The sequence below is a fragment of the Temnothorax longispinosus genome, chromosome 1 (assembly GCF_030848805.1).
Source record: "Temnothorax longispinosus isolate EJ_2023e chromosome 1, Tlon_JGU_v1, whole genome shotgun sequence".
NCBI classification, from domain to species: domain Eukaryota; kingdom Metazoa; phylum Arthropoda; class Insecta; order Hymenoptera; family Formicidae; genus Temnothorax; species Temnothorax longispinosus.
In genome coordinates, this window is record NC_092358.1 from 5,971,571 (window position 1) to 5,987,996 (window position 16,426).

Consider the following 16,426-nt stretch of genomic DNA (forward strand, 5'->3'; position numbering starts at 1 on the left):
TGACCAAAAATAAGTTTTTGATATTTTATCAAGATTATCGATCATAAATCATATCCTCAATGATGAAAAGATTTTCCTGTCTCTCTATTTCGTGCGGCGGTTTCTACAATTCCCGTTCTATCGGCAATCAAGCGACGTATTGAGATAAACCGCTTACTTGAGCGCGATAGCCTGAACCTGTTCCTCGGGGCTGGGTAGCTTGTGATCGACGGCATCGTCGCCGGTCGTGTCGCCCAAGATCCTGGACGAGCAGTCCGGCGGTACGGTGACGTCGCCGAGCGCTTCGGTAGATGTCCATCTTCGAAGATCCTCGATAGCAGCCGGCTGCAACAGAATAATCAAACAGAATAATAAATACACGCACAGTAAAGCCGCCTATCTATACAATATTTCTTTTCGTATGCTTTACGTAATTATCCATATTTATCGCCTTTTGTCTCTTTGAACATGGGCAGATAATATATATCAGATTATTAAACTTTGTATATTTATATTCAATATAATATATCTAAAAAGGTATAATTATAAAATATATTCGATAACTATTGGCATTATGTGGAAGAGTATCTTTTTTATTTTATTGTTTTTCTCATTGATTTTTATGACAAAATTCTTGTGAATTAATCTGCTGTTACAAAATCGAGAAATTGCTTCTTGGGTAGCCAAGTAAATATAGCGAATACTTGAGGAAGCGATGTGCCGTGTGAAAGAATTGTGCTATTTTGTATGTACGTGTTTGCATGGTGTTGTTACGCGACCTGGTCCCAGAGCACATAACAAATGACTCGTTTCTTTCTTCCGCGGGATCCGGGACCCCCGCAACAAGGGGGTCGCCTTCCGTTCACCCTGCGGGAAACTCGACGCCGCGAAGGAAGAGGAACGAATGACGTGTTTTACGCGCTGCGGCACCTGCGTGGGTGTTAACTGTTGTCGGGGTGTCACCTCGCCGACCGGGCGAGTTTCACGCACGGGATACGGAACGGATTGGGTTCCGACCGTCTGCCAACTTTTCCACACGACGCACTAGCCGTTGTTCGCGACTAGTCCGTGTAAACGGTCGAACCATTGTGCAAGTTTTAATTTTGCATACTCGAGAAACAATAGGAAGTCAGAAAATAGCGATTTTAAAAATATTCATTCATTCTAATTACTTCAATCAATTTTATGTATTACAAAAACTCCTAAATATGATTAGATTGAAGTGTACAGAATTAATTTACAATATTTTAAATTGATAAATTAATTTGTATTTTTTAATACTGTTAAAATAAGTATCAAAATTTAATATTGTTTCACATAAAGCCAAGTCATATCGAATGTGTACATGTATATGTGTGTCCACATTCGATCAATTTATCTTGAAAGTCATCCTTGGTCCTGAATCTTTAACGGAAGATAATCTATGGAATTGACATTCCTCTGCTTGTCAAGTACAGTATTACTGTCATATTGTAATTGTGTGTCGTGAGTGACAATCTCCGTTTGATATAAACCGGTTTAACGTCGATTCAAGTGCAGAGAAAAATGCAAGTTAATCGTCGACACATTTGACGTCGAGGGAAGAGGAAACGTTGCTCAGCGAAATTACCGGTACTGTTTCGAAGAAACGGGGTTCGATCCTATGAACTCTTCAATTATACCGTGAAAGTTAATTACGTTGAATTAAGTAGGCAAAGAGGTCAGATTTGATTCTGCTGGGCATTTGTAAGTTAATCTCACGTTGAGGATTATTGAGTCATGCACCATAATCTCTATGTTCGGTCACCCGATACCGACCAATGCCTGAACTCAATACACTCAGTTGTTTCTTCCGTGTTTCGCGAAGTCAATGCGAACAGTGTAACTGCGGCGATGAACTGAGTTGCATAACTCATTGAGAAAATATATGTACTCGTATGAATGCGCTGCCTGTGCAATTTTCTCATTCGGCAAAAAGATTTCGCTATGCGCCACAAATGATCAGATAATCGCGCGTGGTAAAGTTATTATAGAATCTAACGAAATATGTGAATTTCTGATGAACTTCTTAGGTGCGAACATTAAATTTGAAAAACAATCAAAAATGTATCTATTCAATCTGTTGTTTAATTCGTGTATTCCATGAATTCAAAAACCTCTGAATTTGTTGGTGTATGCCTAGATTCATTATTTCAAAATATATTAGAATCAATATAAAGAATTTTTTACAATATATAATCTCGGAATCTTGAAAAATTGACTGCTACATTAAAGGATGTTGATAACAGTATAGAATTAAAGAATATTTGACATTGATTGATCTGAAACTAACTTGGAACGCGCGCGGAGAAAAATACCAATCGCGGAGGAGAACATGTCCTGACATTTTCATAGAGAAAGAGAGAGGAATGTACTTACGACTCTTGACTCGATGTCGAGGCTTTGGTCCCGTCTCCTCTTACCGAGGACCGGCGTGCAAAGAAACATATCCATCGAGCTGCCATCCCTCCTCAAGGAATCTAAACTTCGTACGGCAACTATAGCAGCGAGCTCGTACAACTCCCTCAGGGCCTTCGGCCTCGTGTCCGTCGTGAACAGTCTCGTCGATGGTTTATTCGTGACGTGAAAATGCTCCGTCCTCGCCGCGAAAGTACAGATATCCGATTCCGCTGTAACACGAAGAATACGAGGCCTTAACGATCGCCTTGTCGCCTAAGAGATTGTAGTCAAACTGTTACATGGTAGAGTCGCGTGTTTATCTAATTCCCATCACTTATCCTGATACATTGCACGTAACGATAACATAGCGATAAATTTCTTTGGTATTTCTTTCTCGAGGTAATTTCATCTCTTGGCGTACCGTTACACTTCTTTCAGATATGTAATTTTTTATATAATAATTATGCAAAAGTATGGGACAAATGGAATTGTAAATATTACAACTATGATTGGAGACCTTTTATAATATTTTACATTCATATATCTCATAAATATAAGCATATATTAAAATTCTAATTAAATATAAAACTAAAAAAAGTATTTTAGATTTCTCTTATTAAAGATAAATATTATTATAGATTATAGATAGAGATTATTAAGATGATCTCTTATTAAAGATATTAACGATTAATATATTCACATTAATGGCATTTAAAATACTTGTAAACATATACAAATACTTTCTAAAAAAGAAATTCTCTAAAAAAGGGAAAGAGAAAGATTTATTATCGGGGGACAAGGAAGGGTTTACTAATCAGATAGAAAAAGACTGTGCTCTCGCGCCTCTCGAATTTAAGAGGCGCTCACGACCGCATCCTTTTTTCTTTACAGCCGTTCTATATAATACGGCATTTCATCTCCGTAATATACTTTTTTGCCGGTCGTATGTGGCGGGCGGATATCACGCCGCTGACATATCTTAACTGTAAACATGTTCCATTCACGGTTTCTTGCACCGCAGCGCACGCAGGGCCCGGGCATGAAATCAGTAAAAAACCTAACTCATGCCACCCGCGCTCGAGGGGCACGCTTGATTCGACGTTTCCGGTTGTTTTCAGAAACGGTTTCTTCCGCGACGAAGCCGGGGCTTTAATCTCCGACAACGAGGTCCTTCCTAACGTTTTCAATTGCATGTCTAGAGAGGGGGCAATAATCCCATAGTGCACATTAATTATAAAATAACAGTCTATTTGAAAAAATACCGTAAATAAATTAAAATAAGTAGTTGAATTATAATCTATATCAATAAAGTATGGCATTTCTTTCTCGAATTTGAAAAAATTATGTCCAAAGCGATTTATTATTAATTAACAAACGCAGGCATAATTATGGTCATTATATTTATTATTTATTAATTTCTTGACTCTCTAATTTTTTCGTGTATGATATTTTATATTTCTAAATAATGTTAGATTTAGAAGGAAGCTTGAAATATACTGGTGCTTTTATCGAAAATTTCCTTTATAAAGAGTGGCACAAAATCGTGCAGACTCACTGTATCCTGGCACACTCACACATACACACGTGAAACATGTGAATTGAATGACGGATGAGTCATAACGTTTGATTCGTGTTTTTATCGGCGACGTGATCGTCGAACAATGAAATCCCGTAAACACCTCCGCGCTCACGGACAATTAGTTCCGTTATTCAGAGAGATCCTTAATTGCATGACTTTTTTTAAAATCAATCTTTCGGCTTGACAACGCATAGCGCATATACGTCTCGCAGCGCTATATGAAGTGCTTTCATTATCGCATGCTTCTTGTGTTTTCTCCCGTTGTTCGCCTTTTGTTTCGCACAATACCGCGAAGGGTTAATCACCATCAGTCCGAACACGCGATAGGGTCCGTATTTCCCATTAGAACTTCGTTCCCTACGAGCTCGCCGCGCATCCAATAACGTTTACGCTCGATTCGCATGCTCGATTTGCCCTCTGACGCTATGATGGAAAGGCTGTTCTGCGGAATGCGATTTGCTTCGTAAAGCTCCGTCTAGGAAACTAACTACCGGCTAATGAACTTGTAATTATATAATCTAAAAGTCAAATTACAATTTTATCATCGCGATTTATTAAAACTTGTGTTGGTACAAACAACTTGAGATATTTTACAATCTCAATTTATTAAGATTATTAAATCTATATAAACTAATTGTAAGAATTATATATTTAATTTATTTAAAAAAAAAATAAAATTTCACGATTCTAACAAAAATTGATGTCTTTTACACGATTTCCTAAAAAAATTTTGTAAAAATTTCGAAGTGAGCGCTGTATTCTTTCAATTCTTCGGCGTCCACGCTCCAAATGGCTTCTGGAATACTTCGGTATTAAGAGTTACGCTAACGGTTCATTACGAAGCAAGGTAGTAATATCGCACGACTGCTCCGGGCATTTATGCCATAGTGTATAAACAGAGCGATGCGTGTACGTGCGGGCCGCGAGCGAGAGAGACTCGCCAGTGTTCTGCCAAGCTGCAGTCCGATTCGATACAATCGTCCGTGGAGTATTTCTTACTAACCGTCTGTAACCTCGGAAGCCGATGCACATAACTACATAGCCGGTACAACCTTCTGCGCGGACGAGCGGGGGATCGACCTTCCTCCGTGATGTTCTGCAATCTCATCGCGCGCGCGAATAATCGAGATTGGAGCCGAAGCTCTGTTTCAGCGTACAGATGCCTCTAAAAAAATTATCGTCTTCGTGCAAGCGTTACTTTTTGCCATTTTCAAGCAATTATTGATAAAAATGTCGATTTAATTGTTTTAACTGAGCACCAAGATTAATGATTCTGCTAACATTTTCGTAGAAAAAGTGACTCTTTACAACATATAGATATTATTTTTACATTAAAAGAAAGACCTTCGTTACAGTCGGTCCGCATTTTTACAATTAAAACTAGTCAATATTAGAAACGTATAGCAACAGTGAGACTGACATATTTTCATTCTCGCGCGAAATGAAACGAGTATAAAAATGAAATATTAACAAACATTTCAATTGAAAAAAAAAACTAGCAGTTTTGTATTGTACGTTGGGTGGAGAATGTGTTTGGATGCATTTCGAAGCGCGTTTGCAGAGTCGAGCTCTCGTCTCGATAAATGCGCGGCGAGCGGCATTAAGCGCGTCACGGCTGTTAGTAAAAGAGGGCCGGACTCCGCGGAGATTTTTTACAGACGCCAGAAGAGAGCGAGTTACGAGTCAAGGCCGGCTGCACAGGTTGCTCGGTCATGAGAATAGAAATATGAGCGGGTAGGCATGGCCGCGTGTTCGTAATAGTCGCACACCTGAGTAAGCACCGGCCGCGGCTCCGCGCGCGCACGCATCCCGATCTCTCGCAATAATAGGCTTCGAGCTATTCGCAATCGTTTCTCACAAATCAGCACGATCCACTATATAACCGCGGCCGGCACGAGCTAATTACAATAGTAGCTTGGCAGCGACGTATGAGGCCCGACAAGTAATGATAGAACCGCTTCAATGCACTCAACTTCAACGTGAGGTAGAATTTGTTTGTAAGAAATAAACGCGGAATTGCTCGGTGTTCTCTGTTGTGCGAGATGGGGTTCTGAAAATTTAATAAATTTCTATAGTTTACATGGTTGCAAGCTATTGGTCATCAAAATATTTAATATTGAAAATTGCTTCTCGAAAAAGAAATCGACTCCGAATCAATCGAAGAATTTACGGACAAAAAATAAGTCGAGGGGCCCACCATTAAGAATACCTGGAAAAGAAACACGAGAAGAAGGTTCTATTTATTTTTTCATTCAGCTCCTCGCTACATTCTCTTTCATCTTATTTTCCATTAACGTCTATCCGAATCCGGTGTGCACTTTCAACTGTCCGGATTCGTCTGCGCGGAGGGCGCGGAGATAGTCACGCTGAGGTTTCGCAACATCCGGCGGATCTCTCTCGACTCTCGTTCGACTCTCTCGACTCCACCGCTAGCGAAAGCGTGGAATCGTCGTTGATCGGATGGCACGAAGCGAGCGGTTCGACGAATCGAGAGACCGGCGCGAGACGAGCCGAAGGAGGACAACGAGAGAGAAAGAGAGTGAGAGAGAGGGAGAGAAGAAACACAGAGATGGGCAAGAAGAAACGACGAAGAGGAGGGAGGAGGAGGAGGAGATGAAGAAGAAGGCTAAGAGGAGGAGGACGAGGGAGAGGAGCAGGCAGATTCTCGATGGTGAAGAGCCGGTCGGCCCGTGGGAGGTCCGCTGTAGCCGATGAGCCTCGGCTGTGCAAAGTGCCCCGAAGGGCCGCTCGCGCGGCCCTTCAGAGGGACCGACAGACGGCTTACCGGTTGCTCCGGCCCCCTCGCAGGCCGGGGCTCAAACCAAGATATCAAGAAAGCGCGTAATTCATGGTTGCCTCTCTCTCTCTCTCTCTCTGAGAGAGAGAGAGAGAGAGAGAGAGAGAGAGAGAGAGAGAGAGAGAGAGAGAGAGAGAGAGAGAGAGAGAGAGAGAGAGAGAGAGAGCGCAAACCGGACTTGGATTAGCCCCTTTGTCGAGAGTGCCTAGGATTAGTTCTGGACTTCCCCGTATGCTGCACTTCTCGCGAATTTGGATCAGCCGACGTTGATTGCGTTGCGAGCGACTATTGATTTTGAAAATAAATCAAAAAGATTCGATTGGCCTCCTCAAGGATATAGATAATTTTAGATTGCGCTACAGTACGCAAGAATCGATCCGTTCTGAGATGAAAAATTGTATTTCTTTATTAGCCTCGTCTAAGTCGAATTATTTCTAGAAAGTCAAAAATAAGTCTACGTGTGATTCGTGAACTTTGCAAATCTGGAATAGCAGTAATGCAAAGCGGTGATGCAAACGTGATATTATGAATATTAATCTTCGTGATAAACTTAGATTACATCTCTCTTTAACTGATTAGAATCTTAAAAAGACTTCATACAATATATGATTCGCTCTTTCGCGAATTCGGCACACGGAGGCCGTGAATAATATGCTGTGCGAGCGCGAGCATTGATCTGTGCCGATGATAAATCGGCGATGGTATCTCGGATCGAAGTGGATATAAGGTGGAACACCGTGACACACGAGATGATGTATTACGTGATGATCTTAACGAGTAACATAATTGTTACACAGGAAGAAACTCGCTGCAATAATAATTGGGAATGTAATCGTCGTAAACGATTACTCATCATTACGTCAACCCCGAATGCATCTCTCTGTCGTCATGCCGTGCTAATTGTATACGTCGACACGCGTATACGCCGTGGCGCGACCGACGGTCGACGATCGACAGACACGATCTATCAGGGCCTCTAATTACGACACGTACCAGCGTTGTAAGGCCCGCGGTACGGGAGAGAGATCGTCCGGTCGATCTTCTCGACAAAAACCCGGAATCTCCGGAGAACGAACCTGCAGGGAAGTGGGAACCCGGTCGTCACGTAACGCTCGTATTCGAATACCAACGGGGCCCGTTTATCTCTCTTCCCTTCCCTTTGCCTCGCTCTGCCCCGTGCGTCGTGCCCACGGGGCCCCTGACGGATGGCGTAAGCACGCATCCACAGACCCGGGGTTTCGCAGTCGGGTAAACACAGACCCGCGGCAGGTTGGGGACTCCGTGTAATCGCGAGCAAAACAAGTTCGCGCGCGAGGCCCGCCGGATACGTGTTTCGGAACCTGAGCCCCCTTTTGTCCGCCACGTTCGTCAGGGAGAGAGAGAAAAAGAGAGAAGACGAAACGATAAAGGAAAGAGTTGAAAAAAGAGAGAGACATCGTTTTTCTAAATAATATTTATATACTCGGAAAATAAATAAGCTCGGAGATTATGTCTCTCCATGATTTATGATGTTATCATATATAAAAAATACTGGTTATGGTTAATGTTTGTACAAAACGTACGTGATAGTTAGAATACTACAAGTTTTGGCATGTAAACTTTAGAATGAAAAAATATGCCACTTATTATCCATATGTTTTAAAATTCGATCTTTTGCTATTCAACATTAGAAATTAGAAAGATTATAAAAAATGTAGTTTACTGATATAAATGGAAAAATTTATTAATATACAATTAATGTTTGTAATAGTTGAAACAACAAGTTAAAAATTGAAGTAATAATTTAAATAGTTCAACAATTTGAATAAGGAATCGAAAAAACTTCACTAAGAAAAGATGAAGAACTAGTAGAGGAACAAAGAGAGGAAACGACGAGGAGGAGAGAAAGGCTGAATAAAAGCGGCGAAGAGGAGTGAGAAGGAATGAGGGAAAAAAGGGACAAGGAGCGGGAGGAGGAAGAGAGGGAAGGCAGTCAGTGAGGCAAAAGGGAGGCTGAGAGAATCGTGCGAGGGGCAAGGTGAGGTAAGGTGGAATGCGGTTACGGTAGATCGCGGACCAGTCCTCGTACAGGTCCTGCAAGGCCCGACGGGGCCCACGAAGAAAAAAAAACGACAAGAACGATGAGTACCCCGCCGCCAGGTCCCACCAGATCCCGAAGATCGCCGCCGTCGCCGCAGCCGCCGCCATTCACTACCGGACCCGCGTGTGCACGCTTGTGTTAGCTGGCCCAATAAATTTCCGTCGTTTTATAACGCCGACCTGTGCGCGACCCGGCCTATCTACGACTACCGAGATTACGCTCGCAGGGCTCGCACCTGATTCCTCCCCCCGTCGGGGAAAATAGAAGACCCGATTGTCCTGGAAAGCCGACACGATAGCGCAATCGTGTGGCCGATAAGACCCGGCAGATTTTCTCGGAATCAAATGTCCGTTGCATTTACAAACACCCTGACCTCATATTTATTCGTTATACTTCGCGATTTTTCTAATCACCCGTCATTGAATCGAAATAGCATAAAAATGAAAAGAAAGATGCTCGATAATATAAACGCATTAAATTTTGATTAATTATGAATTGGGCATTTGTCTTCTTTAAAGAGATCCCTGTGAAAAAGTTATGAAAATATCTTGAACTTATCTCGAAGAGATAAAGTCTCGGATAAAGTAGAATCTTATTCTGCACATTATGGATGAATCGATGCATTTTACTGCTGCTTTTTACGAGTGACCATACGCGCAATACCAGCAACCGGGGATAATATTTCAACGTAACCGCAGCCGCTCGCTACGATTCACTTTCGCCCTGAAATAAATTCAGCTTTCCGCAGAGAGCACGAGTAATGTTTCAACGAAGTTGCAGGATCTTTTTTCCTCTCTCTCTCTCTCTCTCTCTCTCTCTCTCTCACTCATACTCGTTGGGATGCATACTCGTTTCTCAGGATTGGGGCTCGTCAAAATGCAGAGGGAGTTCCCGATTGCTTGCCAGGACATCACTCCTGCGGAAAGAGTGACGCATTCTCCTGCCAGAAACCTGCCACCGTCCCGCCGATCCCATTAACTTCTTCAAATTGCTTGGCACAGCGAAAGTGCGAAAAATATTTCCTGAATCCCATTTCATCAATCTTTATTCAATATTATAATACATCATAAAATGAAATTAGAATTGAATTTTTTAAATTTAAAATTATCTAATAATACTTCACTTCATTTTAAATGAGAAACTTTATAAGAGTTGAATTTTTTCTTTATTTTATCTTTATTTTATCTATATCACATAATTATATATATAAAAATTTCGTTATATTAAATTCTTATATAGTCTTTCCATTTTTATTTTTTATACGAAAAACAAAATAATCAATTATTGCGAAATTATTCGTTATTTCATCATTGTGTTTTCCGACAGTAGTCGTGTATGTAGAATGAATCAAGTCTTGAATATGAGACGCAGGGTACGAAAGTTTATTGAATGCGTGCATTATGACGTAAAGGAGGGACCTCGTTAATGCCAAACTGAAATGGGAGGTTTATGACTGGCAAGGACATTATGTAGAATTTGACCGTCTCGAAAAAGGGTTTATTGACACAGCAGAAAGCATGCAGTTAATATCAAAATTTCATTACCATTCACCGGTTCAGGACGATTAATCACTAATATTGGAGAAATAGAAAAATAATTACAGTATTTTTGTTACATTTACAGAGCAATAATAAAATAAATCAAATTGTAAGCATATTTTCTGATTAATTCAAAGTTTATTCTTTCAAGTAGTTTCTTAAAATATATCTTATCCCTGAAACAGTGAAACTTGATTTGCGAAAATCTCATTTTTGATTGATTATGATTTTTCTTTAAAGAAAAATCGAGCTACCTATTTTTGATTATAGTGTGACTAGTTTCTATGAGATCTTATTGCAATCTAAAAGAAGTCAAATTGTACGGCATCTATGCGGCACGAGGACAGCAAATAGAGTAAGATTCTATCAGATCGTCCGCCAGAGTCGAGAACTGACACGGCTGGAAAACTAAGATCGAACCGATAACTTCGCAACAGAATGTAGGTTCAAGGAACACAGACCCTTGGCCCCAAAGAAAAAGACGAACTTTACGACGAGCTTTACGACGGTCGCAATCTTCTACTCCTGCTCGTCGCGAAATCCTAATGTTTCAATTAATATCGCGTCGCAGATTCGGCGAGCCGATATTTTTCAGCATCAAGTCTTGATCGAAATAAGAGATTCTCATTATAGATTAAAGCATAGCGCATGCATGAAAATTACAGGGTATATATAAACGTAATTGATATATGCAGATTTTATTTGGCGATATATATCCAGCTGCCTATCATATTGGCTGCTGATTTTGTTGCGAAGCAATTTATAATTGAAATGAAACGGATTTTAGTATTTTCTTTCCTACGAAAGACAACACGTACTTTACAATGATAAATAAAAATTTATGTATTGGGTTGGCCAATAAATCCGTGCGGTTATTTATAAGTAACATTTATAAGTAAAAAACCGCACGGACTTGTTGGCCAACCTATTATATTTATATAATATTAATATAATATTTGTAATAAGATAATTCATATAAAAATAGAAATACCATCACTCCAATCCATTTGCTGCAAGATTACTGAGATGAAGGCTCGCAGAAACGCGCGTAAATGATCTCACGACTCCAAAAAACAATACTGTCCACGCGAATTGTCCTGGCGGGACATCCAGGCAACGTGCGAAGGATGCTCGCCAGAGCGAAAGACGGATGACCGTAATTTGATTCACGTGTGTCCTCGAATTGCCTAACGAAAACGTGAGATAGAGGTATCCGGTACCGGCGCAAACCCGTCAGACGACTTCGAGCGTCACGACGACGTTTACTTCGGAGCGGGTGTACCTTTGTGTGTCGCATCGAAGCGAGGATCTTTTTTTTTTCGTTTTCTCTTTTTGTGTCTCTCTCTCTCTCTCTCTCTCTTTCGTTTGTACGAGAATGAGCCGAACGGGGAGAACCGAAGATACCCACGGCTTTAACGAGTCCCTTCCTCCTCCCGTAAATTATGAATTATTCAATGATTCACGGTCCAAAGATGGCGGATTGCTCCATCATGAATCGATGGAGCTGTTGACGCGACGCGTGAATGACAGTCGGATTTAAGCCCCGCTCGATATTAAGTGTCGTGGCAAATTGCGGTCCCGATATGGTCGTACTATTCGTATTCGTATTCGCTGTCGCGTCGAGATACCGCAACGTCGTTTCACTTTTCGCCCTTACTTTCATATGTGTCATGACAGCAAATATTGTGTGGCACGATATTGCACGAAAGCATATGCAGACATCTCAAGGACTTGTCAGCTTTAGATAGTAGAATTAAAAGTGGAATTACATTTTTTAATAATTCTTTTCTTTTTCTTCATTAAATGACTTAAAAATATCAAGTTAACTGTTTATTTTTTCTGTCCCAAAAAGCAGTGAATCCTATTTTACTAAAAATATGTTAAAAATATCGATCTGTAGATTCAACGACTATTATTGCCATTGAACTTATTAATGCGCGCGTCTTATATGAGAATTTATATAATAATATAGTAGGTATATAAAAAAATATATACAGTAAGACAATGGTACGGTAAAGAGGAATATTTCGGATGATGCATGAATTACCACATATTAATTGGTGTCTGACTGGACGACACGGCGACTTCTCTGTAACGCTTCTCGCTGTTAAAGGAACCGGATCAGCAAACATTGAATTAAATTATAGCGTGCGGTCGACGCTCATCTAATTCTGTCAATCAAGCAGCCATTTTTCCAGTCTATGCGGTGCCTGCGGTGAGACCGCACGACAGTTCGCCATAATGATGCCCCGTTTAATTAATTTCTTTTTTCACGTATCTTGTTTCACGTTGCCGATAGAAAAAGGACGAGAGAGAAAGAGAGAGGGACGTACTATAGAAATAGCGAGAGGCCATAGAAAGAGAGAGGGACTGTAGAAATAGCGTCAGATATCGTCTCAAGACATCGACTTTATAGATTGGATATTCATTATGAGCCGGTTTGCATTCTAGGTTTCACATTCTAGCCATAATTATTAATACATAAATAACTGGATTAAGCGCTATTAAATTTTCCTACGATCGGCAATGAAACGCTGCATAATGCTATAATGTACCTCTTTCTTTTTCTTCCGTTTCTCTCTCTCACGTGCGCTTTCAACACCGGAAAACTGGATCAATCTCGTCCCCGGTACCGCCGAACAGGATTTTCTAACTTTTGCTTAATTAACGAATAATTGAATTACCAACCAGGCTTATTTGCAACAACATGCAGGAACAACGTAGGAACCAACTTAAGCTAATTGGAACATCTGGAATGTTGTTTTTCCAGGTATCGGAGTAATGAAATTAATTTACGGGCTCATTCGTTATTCAATTATTTTTCATTAACGATACACATTTCTGTGCAGAATCTCCGTTTTAATGATATTCTATTGCTACGACGAGTAAACGTAATCGGATGTTCGCTTTAAAGTTGCGACTTTAACATCACTCGTTATCAACAAAGTCCTATTTCACTCACAATAAATTTCGCTTTAATCTGTATAAGATAAAGCGCTTGCATATACGATATACAAACTTTTTCTTTGCGTTCCGTACAAGATAAATACTCAACTCTTGCTTCCTGACACAGCAAACACGAAAGACGCCGTTCGCGTGACGCAAGAATTATTTCATAATTTCCTGTACACGAGATGCACTCGTCGGCGGACGAGTGACCTAATTTTTCATTTCCTGAACAAGATGTTACCGCGACAAACGGGATAACAGTCTTTCTTTCGTTTTCTTTCTCACGGTACGTCACCGTCGCTTCTTATTTGTGCCTTTTCATTCAGAGTTTGTCGACCTTGCCAGTGATTTGATATACATCTTCATGATTTACATTAACTCTTTTACTTCAATTAATTATTAACGAATATCTGTAATTAAAATATATTTTTAAAAACATTTTACTGAAGATAATTGCGATATATATATACATATATAAGATATTAACGTTAAAGTGAAGTGGTGCGAAGCTCTTCTATCAGATTTCGCGGTAATAGAACCGATGGCCGTCACACGTGAGACAATGCTACCTTCCACCTGTGCCATCGAATATTTGCGCTTCGCCGAGCGCCATTATCGGCACACGCTCAATGTCGCGCGCGCTTGTCCGCTCGGGCCGTAAAATAGCGACAGACAAAGAGTCGCTTAAACGGTTACGCCGCCATTTTCCGCGAACCGCTCGTTAATCTTTGCGGTCTCGAGGCACGAAACGGAGAGGGTGCCTCTCCTCCTCGAATGCAATCTCGTCCGTACTGAATACACAACGCGATACACGGCGGTGCGCTCGGTTGCACCGGAGCGCAGTCCAGCGCAGCGCGCGGCCCAGGGTCACTGCACTGTGTAGGCCGCCCGGCTTAAAGTCGCGCGCGTTACAACGTATAGGTGCGCGCTGCCATAATATGTCGAAGACCGTATTTCATCAGAAAAAGGAGAAAGCCGCGCGCGCGCGCGCTTGGACTCGCAAGCCGACCCGCACCCCATTCGGCGTTGAAACGCGCGGCTTTCTCCGCCGTCGCCCGGTGGGTTCGACATTTGCATAATGGGAAGATTACACTTGACATCGTGGCGCAAGAAGAGAGAAAGAAAGTTTCGGTATCTAGTCCAAATAACTGCGCTGGCAATGGGCCATTCTGTGTAACGGCACTCGCAAAAGTATTTTTTTTCTCTTCTTTCTTCTTTTAATCCTTGCCGATCGTATATTTATGGCACGGTGTTCTACCTCGCAACTTTGTCAGTCTGTAATTGTTGGCTCGATGATACAGTCCGAGTTCCGCGAAATTATTGCCGTTAACCGGGCGGGGGTTAATTTTCGTCGATGGGCTACGGCTAAAATTCGGTAGCCGTCCGGCAATTTCGCCGGTAACGACGCGTCATTCTCCCCGCGGGAAATCGAGCCGAGCGCGCGCGAGAGATCGGGAGAGAAGATTAACAACTCCGACGACGATGAGCGATGGCAGGCACGTTCGATCCGGACGGTAATTAATGCCGGCGGCGATCGCGATTCCGAGGGCGGTACCAAAAGGAAAACAACGGACGCGGGAAGCCCTTTGAAGGGGCGCATCGCGCCGCGAATTGCGCTTCGTTGTACCGCGCCGCGGCACCGTGCACCGGTGGAAGCTGCGTCGCCAACGGGAAGTGCATTGTGCCATTAGCTCTATTTAGACTTCGACTAATTGAAGATAAGAGCTGAGCTCTCTTTTCTCATTCCCATACGGAAAAGGGATTAACAGTGATTGCTCTACGTGAGGACATTGTCATAATAATTGAATCCAGTTGTAAAACATCACAAAATAATTGTAAATTAAAAATAATTATGCAATCTTATCTGATCTCGGTAATTTTATTTTAATTTAGACAAATTTTTTTTCGTCACATGTTAGAAAGCAGCGTTGTTATCTTTTAGCAAACGCTAATTGCAAGATCAAAATGATTAGATTTGTGTAGCAAATTAAAGTCAGTTTATTTTTTTAATGCAATTATTTAGTAAGGTAAGACAATACAAATCGTGCACAATGCAGAATTAGTATAACAACTGAAATCATCAAACAAGCAAACGAGTGAAATGAATTATCGCTGTAAGAGAAAAAATGAAAACGATAGAGAAATGAACAATCGGTCGGAGAACGAATATCGATCGTCCTACGACAGTATGTATCATGAGACGTGCCATAAAATTTCTAAATGTTCGCTGTGTCACGATTTGATCGTTTACCGGCCGACTCTGATCGATCGGGCGATGCTTGGGCACGATCCGAGGGAGATACGGCACGCCCGTCATGTGCTCTACGTACTTCGTTTTGCATGTCGGAACGTTTCCACATCGCTTACCGGCCGATCCCTATTTCACGCCAAGTGACAATTAAAGAGCACAAACGCACCGCAACAAATCACACGAAACAATCCGTGTGTGTTTCATCGGCACGTGTTACAAGCCAAGGCTGCATGAATATCGCGCAACTGTCGTTGACGAGGCAAAATAATACTTAGCGCATTCTAGTTCTAAAGAAATAAATGATACGCAAGTCATAACAAGATTCAAATTACACTTAGAAGTAATGCAATACGAAAAGTTTATTATCTTCTCGAAATAAAATTTTCATGTTTTAAAATGTCTTTCATAATATCAATTCTTTGATAAATAAAACAAATCATATATACTTCCTAATTTATTTTACCACTGGCACTGGTAGATAGAAAAGATTCACACAATGTACAAAAATTCTTCTACTCGCATTTTTGTAATTTAAAACAGCGTAATAAGAAACCTAGAAAAATCGTTTTTTTTTACTATACATAGCCGATACAACTTAAATTATTCGATCAATCACAAAGCTGTTTATACATGTAGATGCAAACTTTGCCCAACCAAGCGAAGTTGAATGGCGGGGGATGCAATCAGTTTTTAATACAGACTATTAAGAGGTCTCAGCTTCGTATTGACTCAAGGACCAGCCACGTCACGATACTTTATTCTACCTACGGCGTATCATCGTGCCCACCAGAGTGGTTTTGTATGCGCATTGAACGGGGTCTCGTTGCCCGATCCC

The 16,426-nt window shown here is 41.2% G+C and overlaps 1 protein-coding gene across 2 annotated transcripts in view; it reads right to left on the reverse strand.

Annotated features, from left to right (window-relative positions):
- Gukh (NHS actin remodeling regulator GUK-holder) overlaps positions 1-16,426 on the reverse strand; it is a 79,976-nt gene that overhangs the window by 18,616 nt on the left and 44,934 nt on the right. For both annotated transcript variants that reach the window (XM_071774812.1, XM_071774803.1), the window contains exons 3-4: positions 2,377-2,627; positions 158-324 (exon numbers count right to left, since the gene is read on the reverse strand). In XM_071774812.1, coding sequence (XP_071630913.1) covers positions 158-324; positions 2,377-2,627 — 418 coding nt within the window. The remainder of the gene's footprint in view (positions 1-157; positions 325-2,376; positions 2,628-16,426) is intronic.